The sequence below is a fragment of the Ursus maritimus genome, unplaced genomic scaffold (assembly GCF_017311325.1).
Source record: "Ursus maritimus isolate PB19 unplaced genomic scaffold, ASM1731132v1 scaffold_1, whole genome shotgun sequence".
Classification (NCBI taxonomy): Eukaryota; Metazoa; Chordata; class Mammalia; order Carnivora; family Ursidae; genus Ursus; species Ursus maritimus.
Window position 1 is genome coordinate 16,327,029 of NW_024423343.1, and position 23,103 is coordinate 16,350,131.

Consider the following 23,103-nt stretch of genomic DNA (forward strand, 5'->3'; position numbering starts at 1 on the left):
TGATATTTTTCATTTCTGTGTTTTTTTTCCATTCTGTCCACGTGTTTTCAAATGCAATAAAGAGAAAGTTGAGTTATTAAAAAGGAGTTTCAGATTTAAAAATAACAATGGGTGATAAAATTGCTTATCACTTAAGGAGCTAATATCCTCAATTTCTGGTCACCATAACTTTATTTTTTTTTTTTTTAGCAGCTTCTGTGGTCTTTTTAAATGACCATTAGGAAAAATAGGTATCCTATTGCAATTGTATATGTGATGGGGAATTGGATGGCTCAGGAGATGACTAATGGGACTCTAGACCTTTCTGTCTTTAGGTCACCTCCTTGAATCTGGACTATATCATAAGTGGTCCAAGGCCTGGCCATCTGGCAGCCATTGAGTGGCTATGGTAATGAAATTGGTCTCAGTCCAGGTCTTAGTCGACAGGTGTTCACATCATAAGTGACACTAATTGACTTCCTACTCTTTCAATTTGGAAGACGGTGGACTGTCACTGAGACAGTGACGGGGAAGGAGTTAGTCATGATATATTCAGACTCCATCGAAAGCCAAGGAATTCAGCGCCTTGAGCTGGCACCAGCCTGGCACCTTGCAGATACTGTACTAGCCTCTTACTGGTTCCATTAGCTTGGGAAATAAAAAATAGCAATCTGATTTCAAAAGATTTCCAATAACTCAGAATGGTTAATGCTGCTTTTCTGTAGTATTTTAATAGGATCCTCCTTGTGTTGAGACTTTCTCTTCATCTTGTGTTATGGTGATTAGATGCCTCCTATGAAGAGTATATGGAAGGAAGGAAAAAAGAAAATTGGATTCTGGGCCTCCGTGATAATATCAGTCAGGCTGTCTGCTTTTATTTTTTAATTTTTTCTTTGTTTGGGGGTTCATGACCCGGGCACCCATTCATAACAGATGCTGTGGGCGGTCTGCTCTTTGATGGAGAATTTGATGTCCCTCTTCAATGCTCTTGTGAAATGAAGACGAATGTGAAGAAATAACTCTGAGACCTTTTTATTAACCTAAATTTCGGTGCACAGAATTCCGAGGCTTCATCCAGCGCGCACTCTTTCCATTTTTCCAGGTGTCCAAACCCAGAATAAGCTCCCATTTATTCACTCTCACTTGGGGCCATGACTTGAGGGGATAATGTGGCCTGACTTGGAGGCCAAGTATCATTAGTATCATTAGTAGCACTAGTATTAGTATTTGTGATGCTAATTAGTACTAGTAGTACTACTAGTAGTAATATTTTGCTCTCTAAAGTTTCCCAGGTTTATCTAATGGCTTTTTTTTTTTTTTTAACTACGCAGATGATCTGGATGTCCCTGTAGCAAGTGGCAAAGCCACACTCCTGAATTAGTTATCACACTTAAAAAGTCCAGATGACAACAGTCACAGTGGATATATTTATTGACACAGACAGGCTCTTTTAGCAGAATGATCAACATCTTACCTCCTTCTGAAAGGCTTTTCCAGGGGGTGTAGGAAATCGTCAAGCATCTGATATAAAGTAATGAACAAGGCTTTTTATCGGTCAGTTTCTGGAACAGGCTGTTAAGCATTTCTGCCTGTAAACGTAGAAACGTAGAGTGTGGGAAGTAAAAGGCAAGCGCAGAGATTTACTAGGTACATCTATCTTCCTGGCTTTTAGAGTCTTTGTGATTAATTCATCTTTAATAGGGGACTGATCTAGATGCTTCGGATGTCAAAAAGCTAAATGTTATAGCATTGTCTCCTTGGTTCCAAACACAGCAGGACGATTAGCAGCTGTCTGAGTAACAAAGAGAACCTGAAGCCCACAGCACGGCTTTTATTTTCCAGATTTGGAATGCCTCAAGCTCTCCAGTGGAGCTGACAGCTAAAGGAATAGAAGCCTCGATTCACAGCAGCTAATCCGTTTCCACTCCCTATGCTGTATTTCTGCTCAGCAGAGGAGAACCTTTCCTTGATACCATCCTCCGAATCCCACAATAATTTTGGTAGGCATCGGCGGTCATGGAGGGGCTCACTTGGCCCAAGGCGCGTCATCCTCTCCGATCAAGATGCATATAAAATAATTTCAGCCAAGAGTTTATCCTAGATACTTTTTGACCTATGGAGGTGCAATGGAAAGGCTCATCTTCCTAGAGGCATTCAGAGAAGAAAAAAAATTAGCCAATTTATTTATTCTTGCTAACTTTGCCCATTTAAAACGGTTGTCTTTCTCAGGCAAATTCTTATAAATTGCCTTCCAGTCGAAAGACTTGTTTTCCTATTTGCCTCAAACTGGCATTCTTACTTACCAGGAAATACACCCTGAATCCTGCAATGTTTCTGTTGGCAAATATTGGGCTACCCTTGCTTGGAACCTACCAATCAGTTTCTTAGGAAGCAAATAGAAAGTAAAACAAGCAGCTGTCAGATGAAACAGAAGACATCCTATATCAGAGACACTTGGTGCCCAAAGTCATCCCCAGTTACTTCTGGGGGACATGAGCCTCGGTTCCAAGTCTGAGCTGTCACTCACTTGTAATTCTATAACTAACGGTACAGCTATACATATGTAGTAATGCTAATTTAAGGTAGTAGTTTTTAAAAAGTAAAACAAGCATTTAAGTAATATATTTTCTTTACTGCAGAGAGCAGGGATTGCTATATGGCTCAGATATGAAACAGAGCAGTTAAATAGTTACAAAAGTCCTAATTTGCAAAAGCTTGGATCTTTCATGACACCTTTAGACCTTTACTCAGAGGGTTAACTAAAAATTTTGGATGGGTCTTTCTAATACTACTTTTCCTATTCCATCCTTAATACCCTTAGTTAACATTTTTCTTTGACTTTTAGCCTTTTGATTATGAAATATACACAGAAAAGTGGATACGCCACAAATGTACAGTGAATTATCTCAAAGCAAACACCTGTGTAACCATAAACCAGAGCAAAGAGTAGAACATCACCGATCTTCCAGAAGCTTGCCCTATACCCCCTACCCCTTCCCTAACTTCAAATACTATCATTTTCTTTCATGATTGAATTCTTCTGTTTTAGATCATTATCTTCTTAGGTCTTTAAGTAGTTCTCTTGTGAGGTGATTCATCTCTGAAAGCTTTAAGGTTTGTCTATGAACAAAGGTCATGCCTAAGTTATTGGCAACCTAGAATGTACAGGGACAGTCCTATACCTAAGTAACATATAGCAGACATAGCATTTGCTGTTCCTAATACTGCTGGTGCTTCGGGAGAGCAAGCCATTTAATGCTCAGATCTCTCATTTCCTACCAGTGTAAGGAGGGGAGAGACTAGAGGCTTCTTATGGTTCAGTGTGGTTGAAAATGTGGGCTCCAGGACTTGACTTGTGAATTCACCACTTACATGCTGTAACTTGGGGCAAGTTATTCAAACTCTCTGTACCTTAGTTTCTTTATCTATAAAATGAGAACAATAGTAGTACCTGCCTCATAGGATTGTTGTGAGGATTATATGGATTAATTCATGCAAGACATTTAAAACGGTGCTTGGCACACGGTAGTTCCTCAGTAAATGCTAATTTAGTGAGTGTGTGTTTATAGGTAGGAGGTATGGTAAGAGGATTGTATACTTTTGAGTCAGGCAGACTTGGGTTTACAGTCTCATTTTATAGCTCCAGCCCAATTATTTACCTTCTGTAGTTGCCTAAGTTTGCAAATATGAATTCAAAGGTGATAACTGTAAGTACCTCAGAGAGTTGCTCAGTCAAAATGGCGGTCAGTGTATGGCAGCGCCTTCCGGAGGTCAGATTTGCTCACCTGCCCATTCTTCTCGGTTTTCCTCTGACTGACATAGCCCAAGCCTTCAACTGTGGCAGCTGTTAACTAGGCAGTGGAGACCAACTCTTTTCTGAAAAGAAAATTCACCGAAGCCATTTTGAGAACCCCACTGTCTTTTTCCCATTGAACATTAAGACAAGCTCAGTGGAATCTTTGAGCCCAGTAACTTGTGATTGTTCTGAATTCCTTCGCTGGGAGAAGACCTGCGGCCGCCTGTGTCCGTGCAGAGCTGCACCATCTGCTCCTGGCATTACTGACTGCAGGGCAGCGCTCCCCAGTCTCTGGCGCAAATGAGTGGATTCTGCTCACCCTACCCCTGCTGGGGCTGGAGTGCCCCGAGGGAACCTGAAGGCCATTCAGGCAGCTTGGACCAAGTCCAATCTTCTGGAGCCTCCTTACTACTACACTTCCGTTAGTTATCATATGAAAATGTTACGTGCAAAAGGCCTCTTTGTTGCTGAATGGCTCCCCTTTACCTGAATGAGTACCTACTGTAACCACAAATGTCAGTTAACACAATAGAAAGTTGTTCCTTGCCCCAGTTGTAGCCATTTGGTGGTGATGAGGGGACATGTGGGCCTGGGCGTCAACATCCAGCTGACGAGTGTAGGTTGGAGAGGATGGAAAGACCCAAGGACACTATTTGTGTGTTGGGTCTAGAAAAGGAATAATCACTTAAACCCACACCCCATTGTCCAGAATTCAGTCATATGAACCCTCCCACATGTAAAGGAAACGTGTCCTTGTCTGAGCTTCTCCAGCCCAGAAACAGTCATTTCGGGGAGGGGTGCTCACATCTTCGGACACTTAGCCACAGAGGCTAATCCCAGCACCTTTCCCTTGCTTGTGCCGACACATCCCATGAAGACCAAGGATAACGTCACGTTCCATTATTTAAAATGTGGTTAACAGCTCTCGAGAAAAAGATTTCTCTAAAATTTATCTGCCACCCATTTCTCTGGAAAAAGAGGAGTCTGAGTTTAATGCTTTGTAAAGACTTGCTCTTGGGTCACCATTAGTGTCCACAGTCAGATTCTGAAAACCACTGGAAGCGCGGGTCTTTTTGAATCCTTTGGTTAAGTGTTACTGTGCCCTGCTTTATTTTATAGTATTTGTTTAAAATCAACTCTGTGTCCTGACCTTGGAAAGAAATCACTTTCTGGGGGGAAAAACCGCATCCCTTCTATATTTTAACTGTACACTTAATTAATATTAATATATCCATATTTAAATATAAATGAACTTCCTTGAATTCAGTCTTCTAAAGGTTTTAATTGAGTATTTGGTTCTCTGTCTTTTGTTGAGTAGGGAAGTAATTCTGTATCTGTTTCGGAATAATCAACTTTTTCTGTACCTTTTCTTTTTTTTTTTTTTGACAGTTTTACAATTTTTTTTTTCTTGACTCTGATAAAATGTGCTTAGGTGCTTATCCATGATACGGCAGCTAAACGCTGGGGGGTGCAGAGAAGAGTTGTTAACATTGGTGATGTATCACCAGTGTAAGGGAGGGTGGATGGGGCTTGAGTCTTTTAATGATTTTTACCTAAAAAATAGCAGAGGGTTAAGCCAGCTGGTTGAATGTAGTACAAACGACATCATATGTCTATGAAAACACTTCACACTGTTGAGTACTATAAAATACCATGATGATAATAGTAAAAAAAAAAATAAATTACTCACTGGTGTTTTAGCGCCATAGGTAGTGCAAAGCTCAGAGGAGAAATCCTTCCCCCCTTTGGTGGGATGTGGAAGAAAGCAATTAATATTAGCACCGGCGTTCTTAGCATTTCTGTGACGGCAAAACCCTTAATCACAAGGATATCATTAGTGCTCTGAAGCATTTAATTTTGATGCCTGACAGCATTTTAAAATGCACAAACCTTTGATAAAGAGCAAATCAGAGCTGCGGTGTTGAAATGAGAAAGAAAGAAGGAACAAAAACCACCTTAAGCCCCAAGTAATTAAATTTAAATATACCGTTTGCATGAAGCAGAGATATGTATAAACTGTGGGGTTATTTTTCCTATCAGTGAAAGACCCCCTTGAGTAAACACTGTTTCTTTAAATTCAGATCCTGGGGAGGGGGCACCCCGCTGTGGTTAAGAAGCCCTCTTCCCTCCAAGCAGTGGGCATTGTTGTACCACTGACATCCCCAGCTTTCTTGACTTTCATAAAGGGCTGTTTCCACTCTTCCTCGCCTGCAGGCTGGAGAGCTTTCCTTGCATCTGCTTATTGCCTGCCTTCTCCCCCCGCCCTCCTAATTTGAGCCAGTAGTGAAATGTAGTCGATCTGTTCGTTGGCGNCATTCCTTCCCTCACTCAGGGTCTCCCAAACTGTTTCTAATTCATTGCTCGTGATGCTGGACCCAAGCAAACAGTTTGATAGCCTGCAGTGATTTGCTGAGACTCCTTCCTGCCTTTCTTGGCTCCGTATCTTTTTTTTCCCTCCTTTCCATCCTGTTTGGGTGTCGCAAGTGCCAAACTGCTGCAGTAAAATGACTTGTAGGTGTTTAATGGCGAGTCATTGAGGAAGCGAATAAAAGAAAATTGTAGCACTTGAATCGGTGGGGAGCAAGGAGAACTGCTGAGCTTTGAACCAAAGAAAGTTAAATTTACCATTTTCTTAAAAGGAGCCTCCTCTGTTTGACATCAAAGCATCTCCTGTTATTCTTCGTTGTGAAATGTACCACTGTCAGAGAGTCATGATCGAGCCCCTAATCTGTGCTGTTTCTGTTTTATCGGAAACACACACAGAGATAAAACCCACATGTGCCTTCTACATGCATGTGGCCAGATTGCCCACCAAATGTAACCACAGGTACATAGCAAATGGGGATTCTATTCAGAAAGCATTCTCAGTTTCTCAGGGATATGTGGAATTTTGAATACGGAACTATTTGAAGGGGGGATCATTTGTCTTGGCTTTCCAGTAGAAAGCTCAGATCATTCAGCCTTCAAGCTTTGGTAAGTTTTTTTCTTTCGTCCTCTATGGTGTTTGCTCCACCTTCAGAAAATGATACTCTGCTACCATTTTACTTGTTTCCAGTGTGTGTGGAAAAAGATATCTTCCACGTGTTTTCATCTTGCTGTCCCAACCTTGACCGCAAAGGGCTCTGCACTCTGTTACCCTCAACACTTCATCAATGATGTCCTTTTGGTGGGATTTCAGGGATACATGCTTCTCCTGGCAGTTACTGACTTGTTTCCATTAACGCATCTTTGGAGATAACTCTGGTCTTATAAAACAAGAGAGCTGCTTAGGGCCCTTTCTGGATTTAGGATCATGACATGGGGGGGGGGGGATTTCAATGCCACTATACCTTTGTGATGAGGAGAACTATTTACATACCCTCCAGATACAGAGGTGAAATGCTGAGAGGATTGTCAACACCTCCGTCAGCCAAAAGAGCAGCCCCTCAAAATGCTGTCTGTAACAGGTGCAGTGAAAACTAGTTTTAATGTTAATTCACATTTGAATGACATTTTACAACCTGTGTCTTTGAAAAGAAAAGCTCAGAAGCCTCTCATATCTCTTAGAAAACAGAGACTCCATTTATAATTAGAATTGTCATTTACTTTACTCCTAATTGTCAATATCTTAGTTAACCTAAATAGCAAAACCAAACCCACAGAAGGTCATCTGAAACAGGTGCAGATAAAAAAGTTGTTTTAGGGATGACTTATTTTCGGTACTTTATATTTAGAAAATGTCTCAATGTCTACAAAGATTTTTTTAAGTCTATTTTAACATTTAGTTACTTGTTTGACAAATTTATTAAGTGCTCATTATGTGCCAGACATGATCTTGAATAGTTCGGGTATCGATATGGACAAGGGAAAGCCCTACTTTTATGGAGCGTACCTTCTGATAGCTCACATGCTTGTATCTGGAAGGAAGGTGTTTTACAAATGGGAGAATGGAGGCAAGAAGATTGAGTGACTTGGCCAAGATGGCAACTGGTAAATTTCAAACCCAGAATTACATCCCAAATCCTTCTAACAGTTACTGATCTTCCCACCTAATTAGTAAAGTAGAAAATACTTTAAGTATATGAGTCAAATATGTTTTCATCTTTACCTCATTTCACATGTCCTAGCTGAGCCCTCGACGCTCACAGAGTTAGAATACTAGTAATTTCTTGAAAATCCCAGTGATACTTGGGGCAGGTGCACCTGTGTTCGGCCATCTTTCACCTTTCTGCCTCCTGTTTGTCACTGTAAATCTTGACCTTACTTCACTAGCCTTACTCCAAATCCTTCCATGGTTCTTTCTGCAATTTACAATGCCCTCCTCCCTATTCTGGCTCCTTATCTCAGCCACTATCTTTATTTAGCCAAATATTTAACTGTTTCAACATAAATATCTTTTTAGCTCTACTTTGGATTTTAAGTTCCTGGAGCAAAGGCTTACGGGGCATTTGTTGAGTGATTGAACGGGTACGTCAGCGTGATTTATAAGTGAAGAGAAAAGGAAATCGAGAACATGGTTTGGATTAAAACTATTAAACTACCCTTGAGAGTCATAGGATGTGGTCTCAGATAACAATATCTCAGGATAGGAAAATGGACATCTGTCAGTCCTTGGAAATACTGCTTCTAACATTTGAAAATTAAGGACTTAATTAAATGAAGTCACAAACCTTTCTTTAAAACTACCCTCTAGTAGTTCTTGCCTTTGTGATTTTTATGTCCATCAGTCATCTTTCTCAACCGTACTACTGTCGACTAGCACGGCCAGCTCTCCTTGTTGTGTGTTATGCCAAAATTCTAGCCACCGAAGAATGCCTGCTTATGTCCAGGGGCACAAAACTTTCCTTAAAGCAAATACCTCTTTTACGAAGAAAGTCTGTGGGTAGGTAGGAATGTTTCCAATCTAAGATGTGTCTCTTTCTTACAGTGAGTCAACCTTCATCTTCCTCCTGGCTTCTCCTCTCACCTTTGACAGGTGTATTGCATGTGTAATCGCACAGTAGAATAAGGAAGCGCCCACCCCATCCTTCCCCCCATCACCACGAGAGAATCTGGGTAAGAAGAGGGTTAGCAGGAACTGCCCCCTCTTGAGTTCTAGAAAATGGGTGTCTTCTCTGTAAGACTATTAGAAAAATTTCCTCATCTATTTTGTTGTTGTTCATTCAGAAAAGGCTGAAGGATAAGATGGGTCTTCCTTTGAGACCAAGGCTGTATTTGATTTAGCTCTGTCTGCACTTTCCCATATTTGCCTTATTCCACGGGTGCTCGTGAAGTATGTGCTTAGCGGATGAGTCAGTCCTGAGGAAAAGCTATGTCTCCACAGGTTTCAGAATGTACGTTAGAGAACTGAGAGACAAGCAAGACCTTTTCTCTGCTTGGTCTTTTTCTGTTGACTAAAATTTCCACTATGGTGAGAAGCCCTCTTTTGAACTAAGGCACTGATTTGTCATAGCTCCTTCTGAACCATATTTTAGGGACGAGAGTGTTCAGTCTGTCCTTCTGTTTGTCTATTATCTTGTAATTTTGTTAGCAAAGGGCAGAGCCCTGGGGTATTGGGACTCAGGAGCCAAAACATTTCTAAATTGAGAAAGGCTTGGTAGTCTTTACCAAAATGTGGAAACCTAACAATGGTGACATCAGAGACGATTGCAGTGAAGACCCATGTGGAACGTCCTATAATACTGAATTGCCCTATGTGAAAATTCAAGAGTCTTTGCAATTCTCTCTCAGTTCTTCCAGTTACTCCAAGGCCAGAATCTTAAGTCGGTGCTCGAATTATCCTTGCTGCGTCTCTCACACTGACTAATCTCTATTTTGGATAAAGTAGGAAGAGGCAAGACTGTCCAGCAAACATTAATAGCATTGTTTATTCACATATTCATTTTTAGGGTTACCTGCTGTTAACGGGGTTTTATTTACATCAGTCATGGGGAGTTTTTTCATATAAATATAACTCAAGTCAATATAGCATGTGAGTTCAAGAAAACTTCTACTGAGATCATAGCACAAGATGCAGAGGGATGTGGCAGCAATTACATGAATGGCATGAGAAGACAAGCTTGGGAACCTTTGGGGTACGAGAATGATTGAGAAATGCCATTGCCAAATGCCTCATCTGGGGAAGCGAGCCGCAGCTGGGGACACGTGGCAGAGTGATGGCTTCCAGATGTGGACTTGGAGGCTGGCTGGGTTGGAAGCAGGGTAGGAAGGACGAGGGAAGAACCCCTATGTGGCTTATATTGTGGAGCACACATCCAGTTGCCTCTTCCCTCCAGAGTGGCTGTAAAGCTCAGTTTTTTTTCTAAACTGGTGTTCTTTGTACCAGAGAAGGTAAGACGCTCTCCGCAGGGGGAGGAATGGCTGCCATGTTAGACTACAGTGCAGTTGCGTGTTGTAGTAGGTCTATTTCTCCATCTCACTTGGTCATGGGTTGCTTTTGTCACTGTAGCCTGATAAAAATGCTTTTCTGAAAGACATCTGTCCAGAAAGAATTCAGACATGACAGCCACACACCGTAACACCTTGCGGGAATTAGAACTATTCTACTTGACTCTCTCATCTCACGTTCTTCCCTTTTACTGACGGCCGAGTCAGCACACACGGTTGGTTTATTTACACACTGGTGCATATGGATTTTTCCAAGTAGGGCTGCCTTAGAAAGAGTCTATCAGTTACCACGATTCTATGGTGGACACCCTGGCTGCGATGTTTTGAGCCCTTCAGTTGCATTCCTATTCCCCTCGAATGGGCACGGGGAACACTGCTGCTCCAGTTTCTAAAACCAGATTCATTGCCCGTGTGCAGCAGTTTCGTGATGAACCAACCAGAGAGAAACAAGCTTCGTTACGCAGTGCGCCCCAAGGCAGCCAGGCAGGTCTTTCCCGAGGAATCTATTGATTATCAGGATCTGACCCAGACCATTTCTGAGAGAAAGTCCGTTTTATAACTTTATGATCCCCCTGCCCCCGCCGCCGCTTTCTTTCAAAAATCCTCACTTTTCTATTTCACTTCCCAATCCTGAACAGCAGAGTTTAAAGAGCCCCTTCTTATGGAGTGTATGCTCAAGTGCTGTGTTAGACAATATATTTATTACCTGGAGTGAAATAGCTTTTCACAGCCAGGCAGCTTGCTTAGCCTTCTTGCTGTCTCTGTATTTAAGAGTCACTCCTTACATTTTGCTGGACGATGGTTCGGTGTCAACCGGTAAGGAAAGAGAGAGAGAAAATGTGTGTGTGTGTGTGCGTGTGTGTGTGTGTGTGTGTGTCTGGTGGGGGAGGGAAGCCTTAATGCAGCTAATGAGCACATTTCCGTTTTTCATTTTCTTCAGATGTTCAGTGGCTTCCATATGTCTGCATGCAGCTCCGTTCACCCAGTTTGGTATTACTAACCTTGGGGTTGCCTTTGATGGAGGACATGTGTATCCACTGTATCTTTCACTTGTGTGTATGCCTGAGATTCAATCTGGAATAGCTTTGGGGGAAAAAGAGTGGGAGAGAGAAGTAGGGCAGGGGGTGTGCGCGCACGCGCATGCGCACATGCCATCTTGAAGTGCCCCTGACGGAGACGCCAGGCTGTCAAATAACCATGTCCGAGAGGTGCTCCCTGCTGGATTCACTTCAGCTGGAGGATTCCCTGTGTGACTGTGGTGTGTCTGGTTGCTTTCCTTTCCATCAGTACACCTGTCAGATATGGTCAAGCATGTTTGAAGTTAGTCCCAGCCCGTTTTCAGTGACAATTTAGTTTACTTTTCTCTTTTTTCCTCTGAGTTAGGGTTTGGCAGTGGTGTGTGTGTTGGGAAAGAAAAGGAGGATGGCCTGACACCATGCTGTTGTCCCTCAGTGGCCATTTTGTGATGTTTTCACGTACGTCCACAGTTTGGTAACAAACGGGAATATACATTCAATTGAGGCAGGCCCCCTAATCTCTAGTTCTGCAGACCAGCTCTGTTAGGTAAGATTACGGATTTCACGAATGCTCCTCTCTTCCCCGGAGATGGCACATTTGTGTCCTTGTCAGTCCCGGCAGAGCTTACAACAGCTGGAGACGGGACCGTCACAGTGAAGAAGAGGGCAGCCTGGTTTTATACATCTCAGGACCCCTGAGAACACAGCCACTACAGGACTGCTTTTGCGTCTTTCTTCGTGGAAAGAAGAAAGTTTGCTACTCCACAGGCAAAAGCAATATTTCAGCCTTTGTAAAAATAGCTGCACGACGTCACCCATGTCCAGAGAGAGCATCATTGTTCTATTCCTGTTCTTCGTTATTTGCATCACTGTGTCAAACCAGAAATTTAGCTCCAATTAAGCAGTACTTTTATTTATATTAGAAAGGATAGAAATTGTGTGCATTTCCTACAGTCCCCCGGGAAGAGTTGCAAATTCTCCTGCTTGTATAAAATTAAAGACCAGTAAGATGACCACTTGTAAACTTCGAAGGTAGGAGGAGACGCAGTGTTACTGAACGGAAAAGGCGGTCTTCCAGTGGATTTCAAGGCTTGCAAAAAAATAAAGAAGACGGTAGCATTTTCTATAGATTTTGTGAGGAATGGCCGCGGGTGCTGTGGAGGTGATGCTGTATACAGGCTTTTACCTCAAAGATTATTTTTCTAAGACAAACCATATACCAACATATTGGAGAGAACCATAAAAATGGTATGCTTGTGTACTGGGGAAGACTGACATGGAAATCTGGGCAAGACAAGACAATCCTTCACATTTTTCTTAAGTAAAATGAAATTATCGATTGGTACCACCAATGTCTTTTCCCCTTTTGTTTTTTTGTTGTTTTTCCCAATAGCACCGTCATCCATTGCTTTGGTCCAGGCAAAAGAAGTTACAAGATACAGTGTTGCTCTGGCTTGGCTGGAACCAGATAGGCCCAATGGGGTGATCTTGGAGTATGAAGTCAAGTATTATGAGAAGGTATTGCTTGAATGAGCAAGCTTCCTTCCTCCTTTCTTTTCCTTCCTCCCTGCCCCCGCCCCTGTCCTCCCTTCCATCCTTCTTTCTCTCCATCCGTCCATCCTTTTTCTCTTTAGTTTTTAGCCAGTTATAAATCCAGAATACCAGCGAATCTCAAAACCAAATGTATTTTGTTCCCCAATCGAATCCAATTATGGATTTTATGTATTAAGTTGGTTATCTTGAAAAATAGGAAAAATGCACTGTATTCTAATATAACCATTTTTTCTTTCTAGTAACGGAAATCAAGATAACTAAGAGGTTCTTATATATAAGCCTTCTATCAGTGAGAGTGACTCATAAAAGTAGAAATAATGATCTGTTTAAGTAGATCACTGCTATTCAGAATCAAGGTGTGGGTTTTGATGACTTTTAATAGAAAATCAGGGAAGGAAAATTACATTTTTCAGCCTCTTAAAGTTATAGAAAGACATTATTTTTACAAATAACTTGTCTCTCTTAAAGGACAGAATTCTGAAGAGAGCTATTTGCATTCAAGATTGTCTAGAAAATGAACAATTGACTTCTCTTTCTTTTTAAAGATAATCACTTATTGGCTTCCTTATTAAAAGCAGAAAGGGGACAGGATTTATTTTTCACTGAAACCAGATTACAACATTTTTGACATTTTCTAGACGGAAAATAGAAAAAGATGAGAGACCTTCTTGTGGTTATTTCTGTTAAATTGCTGGCTGTGGAGTGGGAAAAGCCACCAACCGTCCTCTGAGTTCTTTTCAAAAAAGATCATAAGTGAAGATCTGCATATGGTCGGTGTCAACAGGGATCACACCTAAACTCCACATGGCCTTCAGGGTCCGAGATGTTACAGTGGTACTTCCAACATGAAAGAGAATAGGAGGTTTCGAGTTTATCCAACTCTAGTAACTTTTAACTTCTGAGTACACTGGCTTGGTTCCTTTAACTATGGGCCTAGAGTAAGTGGGGGATTCTCTTTTGCCACCTTGCCTGATTTTATCGTCCCATGATGCAGGATCAGAATGAGCGGAGCTACCGGATCGTCCGGACGGCTGCCAGGAACACGGACATCAAAGGCCTGAATCCTCTGACTTCCTATGTGTTCCATGTCCGAGCCAGGACAGCAGCTGGCTATGGAGACTTCAGTGAGCCCCTGGAGGTCACAACCAACACAGGTACCAACTTCTGAGGCCCTTTTTACGGTCCAGGTGAAATGCTATTACATTGAAATCCAAGGAGCTGTACCTAGGCGAACATTCTGCTGGCGATGAACACGGCTTGAAATGACGATGTCTGTAACTTAGAAAAGCTCATGCTCTTTGGAGAAGATCACTTTTCATATTATCGAACCCGTCTTTTCATGTGATTAGAAAATGTTTTCTTCTTTTTCTTATTTTGAGTCTTCTGTTGGTCATGGAAAAGGGGATTGATAAGTAGGTAAATTGAGGGTTGCATAGCTATCTTAAAGAAGGTAGGAAGTTTTCTCCCTGGGAAGAGTAAAGAAGGGACCAAATTTATTTTCTTTTATTTATTTCTAGGAATCTGTTCAAGTCAAGTCAGATCAGTTTTTTTTAAATGACTCCTCGGACAAACATATCAATTCTTGACCCTGTGAGTTGGACTGATTGATTGACTTGAAAATGTTAACAAAGGACATGCCCATTGAATAAGTGGGTTACATAAGATGACTCCACCTATATAATTAACAAAGCTTACCCAATAAGGAGATAGTGGAGAAGAATCTTCAACATCAATTTTAGAAAGTCATTTTCTTCATGAATTACTAAATAAAGTAAGAATGAAAAAGCAGAAAAGAAAGTACTCTAGGATTGAATCTGATGGGGTTTGACATTTTGGGGGGATATTCCAGGAAGGCTTCAAGGGGGAAGTAGCTTCTGATGCAGTCAATAATGAGCAGGTTTTTGACAGATTTGGGGTGGGGCATCGGTAGGTATTCAAAACTGCTTGTCTTTTTTGAAATTAAGTGTCTTTCTCACTAAGGAGCACATCAGATCATTAAATAAGTGTTAGGGCTAAAACTAGAAATGAAAAGAAGAAAAAGCAATGAGTGGTAAGGTTTACCAGAGGCTTTAGTAAGAGTCGTCTGGTTGAAGTTCTTCATACAAACATATAAAAGAGATTTCTAAATCTCATTAAGGCTGTCGTAGAAATGCTGTCACATAAATACTTAATCAAAAGCCAAAAGAGGCCGTGAGCCTTCTCGGTGGCTCCAGAACGTTGACATTTGTGACCCAGTCAGAAGTTCTAGCTTTAGGACTTCCCAGAGGTGATCCTTGTGTAACTGTCTTTGCCAGTGCCTTCCCGGATCATTGGAGATGGGGCCAACTCCACCGTCCTTCTGGTCTCCGTCTCAGGCAGTGTGGTGCTGGTGGTCATTCTCATCGCAGCTTTTGTCATCAGCAGGAGGTAAGCACTTAAAAGCCACTCACTGCCCACCCACCCACCCCCAATCCCAGTTTTTATGAGGGAGCTTTTTGTCTCCTCCCCAAAAAGCTTAGGCTTTTGATTAGCATCATAAACAGGGCATGTGCATGGCCAGCTCCTTCCTCTTGGCTTTGATCTCCCCACACCCCTCCTGGAGCTGCTGGCTGGGCCCTGGTGGCAGCCCTCACAGCTGAGAGTCCTGGAAAGACCCAGCTACTTCCTGGAAACGCAGCCGAAAAGCAAGCCAGGGAGAGATGTCTACATTCTCTAAGCTGTAAGGTGCTACATTTATACCTCTCTTAAGCTTGGACTTACTGCCAGAGGCAAAAAAGAAGCCACATAAAACTTGGGTCCAAAATGTAAGCTCTGCCATTTGTCAGCTACGTTACTTAAACGCTTGAGCCTTTTTTTCACCCTTTTATAAAATAGGGTTAGAGGATCGCAGAAGATCTGCCTCGAAGAGTTACCGACAGGAGAAGTTTGATAGGTGAAGTAGCGAATCCTGCACAACAGCAGGTGGCTCAGCTTGAGTCTGGTGAATAATAATCGCAACCAAAGCCAATAATCGGGCACTGTGTTTAGTCATCTTTCAGGAGAGGCCATCGCCGTTTCTAGAGAGTTTCCATTAAGCACGCTGTGGGCATGACATTGTTCTTGGAAATGAATCTAAAACAGCAGAGTACTTAATTCTGTGAAAGTCTACAGTCTACCCTGATACTTGAGAACCAATCTAGGAAAGAAAGAGAGAAATAAAAATGGCTTGGCAGCTTATTTTTTTGAACCAGTTTTCCTTATTATTATTGCCCCCATCTGCTTCTTAACACTACTGAGAGGCTCCAGAGAAATGGGGTGGAGGAGGGACAGCCACTCGTGTCCCATATGTGCCCAGATCGAGGTTTCTTCAGCTTTCACTCCCCTGTGCCATAACTATATCACAAGGTGGGGCTTTTGGCAAAAGAAGGGCAGAACCTGGGGACATCAGAATGATCCTCTTCGGTATAAACCTTTTCCCGTTACAGAAGAGGAACTTGATACTCAGGAAGACGTAGTCCTTGTCTCGGGTCATTAGTTGGCCTTCGTGGGAGAGCTACTACTGGGCACCCAGGAGCATGCTCAGCTCCCTGGCCAGCGTCTGCTGTGTCCTCTCTCTCTGCCCCTCCTGTTGGTGATTTCATTGGTGTCACTACAATGCCTCTGGCTCTTGCCCCTGGCCTGAGCAAGCCATCATGCTCTTTGCTCACTTTGTGGTACATTATAATTAGGGTGACGACTGTATATCCTTATTTGCCGGGATGGTCTCAGTTGTCACATGTATCTGTTAATATCATGCCTCCCCACTCCCATGCTCCAAAATGTGCTGGTATTATAGAAATCCATCTCGGTCACTCTAATGCAGTATGCAACAAGAGCTCATTATGTGCAGACCCCACCTACATTGGTCATTGTGTGTGTTCTTTTTGGTGCGAAGTCTATCACTGTGTGTGTGATTAGAGCAGTGAGTTCCATCCTGAAGAAGCGAAGTCCACCGCGAACACTTCTCCCTGTCACTGGACTGCACCCGTAGAGCATACATAGACATACCCACTGTATCCTGTGTATTATTAGAGCTCCATCCTAGGAAACTCTAATTTGGCTTAAACAGAATTTGAATCTCAAGTGTTCTTTCCTTTTCTGGCATTTGATTTTGGAAGTCAATCAGGATGGACCTCCTTCTTGTCCATTGCCTTGTGGTTCTGCATACGTACACATGCTGGGCACACAAACCCAGGGGAACGGGATGCAATAATACATATCCATCCCATAGTGGGGGGCAGGGGTGGGATGGGAGACTTTGTAGAAATTACTTGGGCTTTTGTTTTCATTATTAATGTCTTTCTACATGTGAAAATTTTATAGTATATATATCAATAAAATTTTATCACAAAAGATGTTTAAAAGTCTAAAACTAGAAAAAAAATTCTTAATTACCTCCACGTCAAAATGATCTTTGGCTAAAATTCAGCACCATGGGATGCTTGGAACCATTTGAGGGAACACCCCTTTGCGGACAGTGGGTCTCATATTGTATCTCAACCTTCTTTTTGATGTTGAAGGGAAGCTTTGTCTACTTGTCCAGCTTTTCTTTAGAGTTACCTTTTTTTTTCCCCCAAGTTACTTTAAATATACCAGTGAAATCAGAATAATTAGGATTAAGTCACCTCATTATAAGTTTCTTTTGGACGTTCTGCTTTGACGAAAAGAAAGCAAAAGCACCAGAAAATGTAATGCAGGAAGACGAGCTTATTAAAAGCTTGTAGCTATAGGAAATAGGATCGCACACTTGATGACTTAATTTTTCCTTTCTGCTTTTATTGATCACTTTATTCTTTAAGGCAGAATTGATAGGAGGATGCATCGAATTTCCAATTATGAGTCCCCACCTTAGAGAATTGAGCCTGTCGAGTTACCTAGCGATGATTCTTGTCCCTTCTCCCCCATTAAAAAAAAAAAAAATGTCACTTCCCAAGGCTGATAAACACTGCTTGGTGATTGGTCCTCAATGGATCACTTTTTAGAAAATGAAATGTCAACCCCTTGCCCTCCTATTGATTCTTCTTTAGTGTCGGCCATAAAGCTGTCATGGGAAAGGCTGCCTGGAGCCAGGTAGCTGACAGGCTTCGCGGAGGCTGCTGCACACTCAGCTGATTTTTCCCCGCACGCAGGCTGTGTGCTCTGTCACATTGGACTACAGATGTTTCAATGCGACAAGAACAGGTGAAGAGAGAGGAGACAGTGGTGCGGACAAAAGTCTAGTCCCCGGTGGTGAACAGCACCCCCCGAATAATCTTGCCAGCCCTCTGGGAAGGCAGCAAATGGAACAGCCTGGCCCGGGAAATGATAGGGCTGCTTCTCGCCCTGTAGAGCCCCAGAATGTTGGTGGCGGAGTCAGTGCTAGAGACAGAGGGATCCCTTATAAGGTGATTCCCTCCAGCCGAGTCCCACCAGGTGATGGCATGTGAGATTTCTTTCAGAAGTAGAGGACAGGGACCCACACAGAAAAGTTTCAACCCTCCTGATTACCTCAAAGAAAAAATCTGTCTGGTGCTAATTTGTCATTTAGGAAAGAGGAAACAGCCTCAGGCTCACAGCTGGTATCTTGCTAGATTTTTTTTTTTTTTTGAGACTAATTGTTTCATTTATTTCATTATTTCTTCTTTATACTGGGAAGCCTGAGCCTTAGGCAAGCCAGGGTAATCTCCATTTTTTTCAATGAGATCGCTTTTTCCTTTTGGCCAGCTTGGATGTGTTGTAAACATTTAGGGATCTAAGTAAAAGAATCAAACTCCCACATTTATCAATTTTATTTATGTATTTAAAATGATTTACAAGGTAAGTTGACTTAAGACCCATTGTATGTTTTTACCACCCACATTATGTTAAGCAAATTCACTTACTATTTTTTTAATTAATTTTTTTTTTTTGAGAGAGAGAGAGAGAGAATGAGCGGGGGGAGGGGCAGAGGGCGAATCAGGCTCTCCCTCTGAGCAGGGAGCTCGATGCGGGACTCGATCCCAGGACCCTGGGATCATGACCTGAGCTGAAGGCAGCTGCTTAACCGAATGAGGCACCCAGGCGCCCCAACAAATTCACTTACTTTTTTTACAAGCATCTACCATCAGAGTGCCCTTTATCCCTTGATGTGTAATTCAAGTATTATGTCAGCTTTCCGAGCACGCAGTTGTACTGCTGTGGGGTGGTTCAGGTGTTGCGTGCCTTGTACTTAGGCGTTGCTGTCCCTGGAAAGTTTATCCCAAACCACTCGGTAGCATGTGGCACCATGTGCCCATACTCCTGTATCTGTTTGTGGTCTCCACCATGTAACCACTTCACTGCTTTCTAAAGTGATTTTTGAAAGGAGTGTTAACAATGACATCATAAAATGCAATGATAGGGTCACAACCTCCAGGACTAATGATCGAATGTGTTACATTTCCCTGGTCCCCTGCCCCATTATAAATGATTTCATCAGGTTGTCCCAAATACTATGAATCCTGGTTGCTGGAGGCCAGTGTGTCTTCCTCAAATACTATTTTATTGTGCAAAAGAAACTTTTGAAAGGACTAGAATTTAAGACGAGTATCTCATTCTAAAGCACAGTTTGGTGATGAGAGGCAAGTATTGCCTGATAACCAGGCATAGAGGATCGCTACTGGGTTTTTGTTATGTGCGTTTATGTTAGGGTATATTGTACCCGTTTTACTAAAATTAAAGAAAAAGAAGTGAATTGATTTTAAGGAAAAAAATGAGGTGGTTGTGGTAAAAAGTTGTGAAGAAGTACACAAACGACCCGGGTACACGAAACTGCCTCATTCTAACACTGACACCTTCTATACTGGAAACCTTCTATACTGGAGAGCAGGTGAAACAATGACTAAACCAAGGTCACACGGCTAGTTATTTGCCTGATTGGGACAGGAGTCCATCTTACCTGACTTCCAGTACTGGCACAGATGATTCTCATGTCTTCTGGACTGAAAAAAACGGACCTCCGTCGAAAGCCCACACTGACCGTCCTAGCCGACGAAAATTTCAGGGGTCTCGTCGGTGCTGTTGGCAGCCTGTGTGATCTGTGAGTTACCGTGCCGGGCTACTGCACACTGTGACGTCGGACTTTGTGCGTTGGTTTTGTCTTCATCTGAAGCCTAAGCTTTTCCACTTCGGAGCTGACTGTTCACATAATGCAAAAACAGTTACCATTCAGGCTGGATCCATCTTCGCTGGTGTCCTAATTGGAATATTATGATCACATAAGAATGAATACACTCAAATGTTGGCCTAAATTGGCTCTGATGAAGTCATGTAAATTCATACAATTAGGGGGCAGATGGTACTGCGGGAACATTTCTAAACAACTTGCGTGCAATTGTACAGTTCCATTCCACCCGTTTCAAAATGTTGCTGGTGTAGAGCATTTAGACATCATTTGGTGTGAGAACAATGACAGCTTAAGGAAGGGGAAAAGAAGGATGGCTTCCATGAATCTTCATGGGTGATGCCATTAAACGCTGGAGAGGGTCCTCCTGGAGCCGTGCTAGTTATTACACTGCTTTATCTTCTTTAATCTGCACTTTAGCCGAATAAATTACTTACCTTTTACTAATTAGTTTGGAACAGTGAACCACATCAATCAAATCCATCCACTTGATCACGGGAAGTTAGTATTTTAATAAAAGCGGGGTTTGTGCTGGGCCCCTGCCACGCTCCCCCTCCAGTGTTTTGTTTGTTTTTTTTGAATAGTCAAGGTGCCAGAAGGACACATTGGTTGGGAGGGCAGCTCTCCGGGCTCACGCTGTTCCTCCACAATGCCTCCTAATACCCGGATTCCGTCCCCCTTTGACCGGGGCTGGGGAGGGCTCAGCTCCCACTCTCGCTTCACCTGCAGGCGCAGCTCTTCCCTCTCAGTCCTGCAGATGAAAGGTCCCTGGAGCATTCACTAACGAACCACTCCCCTCCCACCCTGTCTTTAATCAGCTTGCCCGAGTCCCAGTAATTAGAAAATCTCCCACAAAGGTTTCCTCTGCCATTCAGGTGATGCCCCCGTGGAGGTCAGTTTAGAGTTAGCACTTCTGCAGGCTGTGGGGCTGCCTCCAGCCTGGCTGGCCAGCCTCAATGGGCTTTCTTTCTTGGGACAATAACAGACACATTGTCCTCCCCTGAGCCAAGGAGAAAGGGTCGTCAGGTGACAAAGGTAGAGCCTGACTTCAGCATTTTCATTTCCAATGTCTTCTGAAAAAGCTAATAGGCTACCATTAGCATTTGAACAGTGATTCCTTGTGTTTCTTTTCCAGCATTTTCTGTACTCCTGGAGGGTCCTCTCCCCCACGTAATACTGCAAGTCAAGACGTTTCTTTAAAAATACACCTTCACCTCCTGTTTAATTCCTCCTCCTGCGTTTAGAAATCTGGGGAGGGGCTGGGCGTGTCAGCCTTATAATTAATGATCCCTGCCACTTTGCATTTCCATGGCTTCGCACACAGTTAATGGCTGTGCTTGATGTGAAGCAGATAACTGCCCTCCTGGGCCGAGGGAGGCCCTTGTTTCTACTGGGTTTTTGACGAACTCACTGGCATTTTCAAGTTGGTACCAAAGCTCTCCTGCTCAGTGCATTGTTTCGCTTCTCCAAAGGAAAGACGTTCGAAATCAGTATTGGAGATCTAAAGTGGTTCAAGAGATATACTTGTAATTTTAGATAATGCTTTTAGGAGCTCTGATAAGATACAATCGCTCGGGCTGGCAGGACCCTATCACACCCCTGGGACCCAGCCATGCGTTTCCCTGACATAAAATCTTGTTTTCATAGTTCCTGACCTTACATTCTTGTATTTCCTTTAAAAGGAGAGGGAGCAGGGAGGGGTGGAGGGGACTACATCTTTCATACAAATGTTTGGTTTCAGGACATTTCAACGTGTTTGGTTTCTTTGATGAAGCAATGGATTCTGAAAGCAGTGGCATCTAGTTTAAGTGGATTTACTGACATAAAATGTAGTATTACTTACAATAACTCTCATCAGAGATCTTGATGTAAGTTCATCTGTACTATGAGAGGCATGTGAGATTGTGAGTAGATCAGGGCAGTCGCACCCCTCTCCTTGTAAAGAGGGTCCTGGGGGAAACCGCCCCCCATCCCCACCCTGCCTCACCTGTACAGTGAAACTGAGTGTGTGTGTGTGTGTCTGTCTACTTCTCTGGGCTTGCTGGGAAGATGCAATTAAATAATAGACATGATGGCTCTTTAAAAAGTTAAAAAGGCAAGCTATTATTTGGGACTGCATTCCACACGCTTGGCGGCTAACTCGAGTGACTGAGTCTCCGTTTATCGAGCTGGTTCCTGCTTCGTCAATGGTCCGGGGAGGGCACGAGAATGTGTCCAGACCAGCTTGTAAAGTTAAATGCAGTGTGAAAGTGCGAGGTATTATGACTTGGAGGGACACCTGCAGACAGGCCAGAGGGATGGGGATTGCGCTGGGGCTCCTCTCCGGTCGCCCTGGGCAGCCCTGTCAGTTTCCCTGCTGTTCTCTCTTCTGCATGAGATCATAACACCCTTCTCTGCTTGTTTGGAGTCCAAGGGTTCAGGTTTTCAGAATCTGATGGGGCCGCACTGCCGAGATGCTCTGTGGGCTGGCGGGGATCTTGGGTCAGCTTCCTCATCTGCGAGAGCCTTGGCTTATTCACTAGAAAACACAAGAGGAACTCCAATGTGATCTTCACATTTTGGACAGAAACATAAATGTGCACATTTTATTCACTTATTTGTCCTCATCTTCCCGAACTTCAGAAAGCTGTAGTACCAAGTTATTTTTTGTTTCACATAAGTCACATACACACACACACACATACACACACACATGCATACATATGTCATGTATGAAAATTATTGATTTAACATTTATAAGATTTCTGATTCCCAAGACTTTCATAACACCCAAATCTCAGTTTTTTGTTGTTGTTGTTGTTTGTTTGTTTGTTTCGGAGAGAGAGGGTGAGTGTGAACTAGGTCGGGGAGGGGAGGGGCGGAGCGAGAGGCAGAGAGAATCTTAAGCAGACTCCCCAGGGAGCATGGAACCTGACAACAGGCTTGAGATCATGGCCTGAGCCGAAATCAAGAGTCATAGGCTTAGCCACTCAGCCGGTGAGCCAGCCCCCCCCCCGCACCCCCCAAATCTCATTTCTGTAGGACATTTAGAACAGAATGCCGATGCTGAGACCATACACCATTTCTTTGGAAAGAGAATCCTGCTGCAAGTGGAAACTTCTCATTTTTACTCTTGCAAGTTTTCTACAAACTCTTAAGGAATGTAATCCAGTAAAAAAAGCAAATATTTACCTTTTAAATTTTCATTAATAATTTAGGAGTTTGTAAGCAGCAGCTGAAACCAATAACCACAAAACTATTATTTTAAGAATATCATATAATACGATAATGAGTCT

General features: G+C 42.8%; 1 protein-coding gene across 1 annotated transcript in view; it reads left to right on the forward strand.

The window, feature by feature from the left end:
• Positions 1-23,103, forward strand: part of EPHA4 (EPH receptor A4) — a 142,122-nt gene that overhangs the window by 96,367 nt on the left and 22,652 nt on the right. The window contains exons 6-8 of the mRNA XM_008690419.1: positions 12,551-12,675; positions 13,706-13,865; positions 15,006-15,117. Coding sequence (XP_008688641.1) covers positions 12,551-12,675; positions 13,706-13,865; positions 15,006-15,117 — 397 coding nt within the window. The remainder of the gene's footprint in view (positions 1-12,550; positions 12,676-13,705; positions 13,866-15,005; positions 15,118-23,103) is intronic.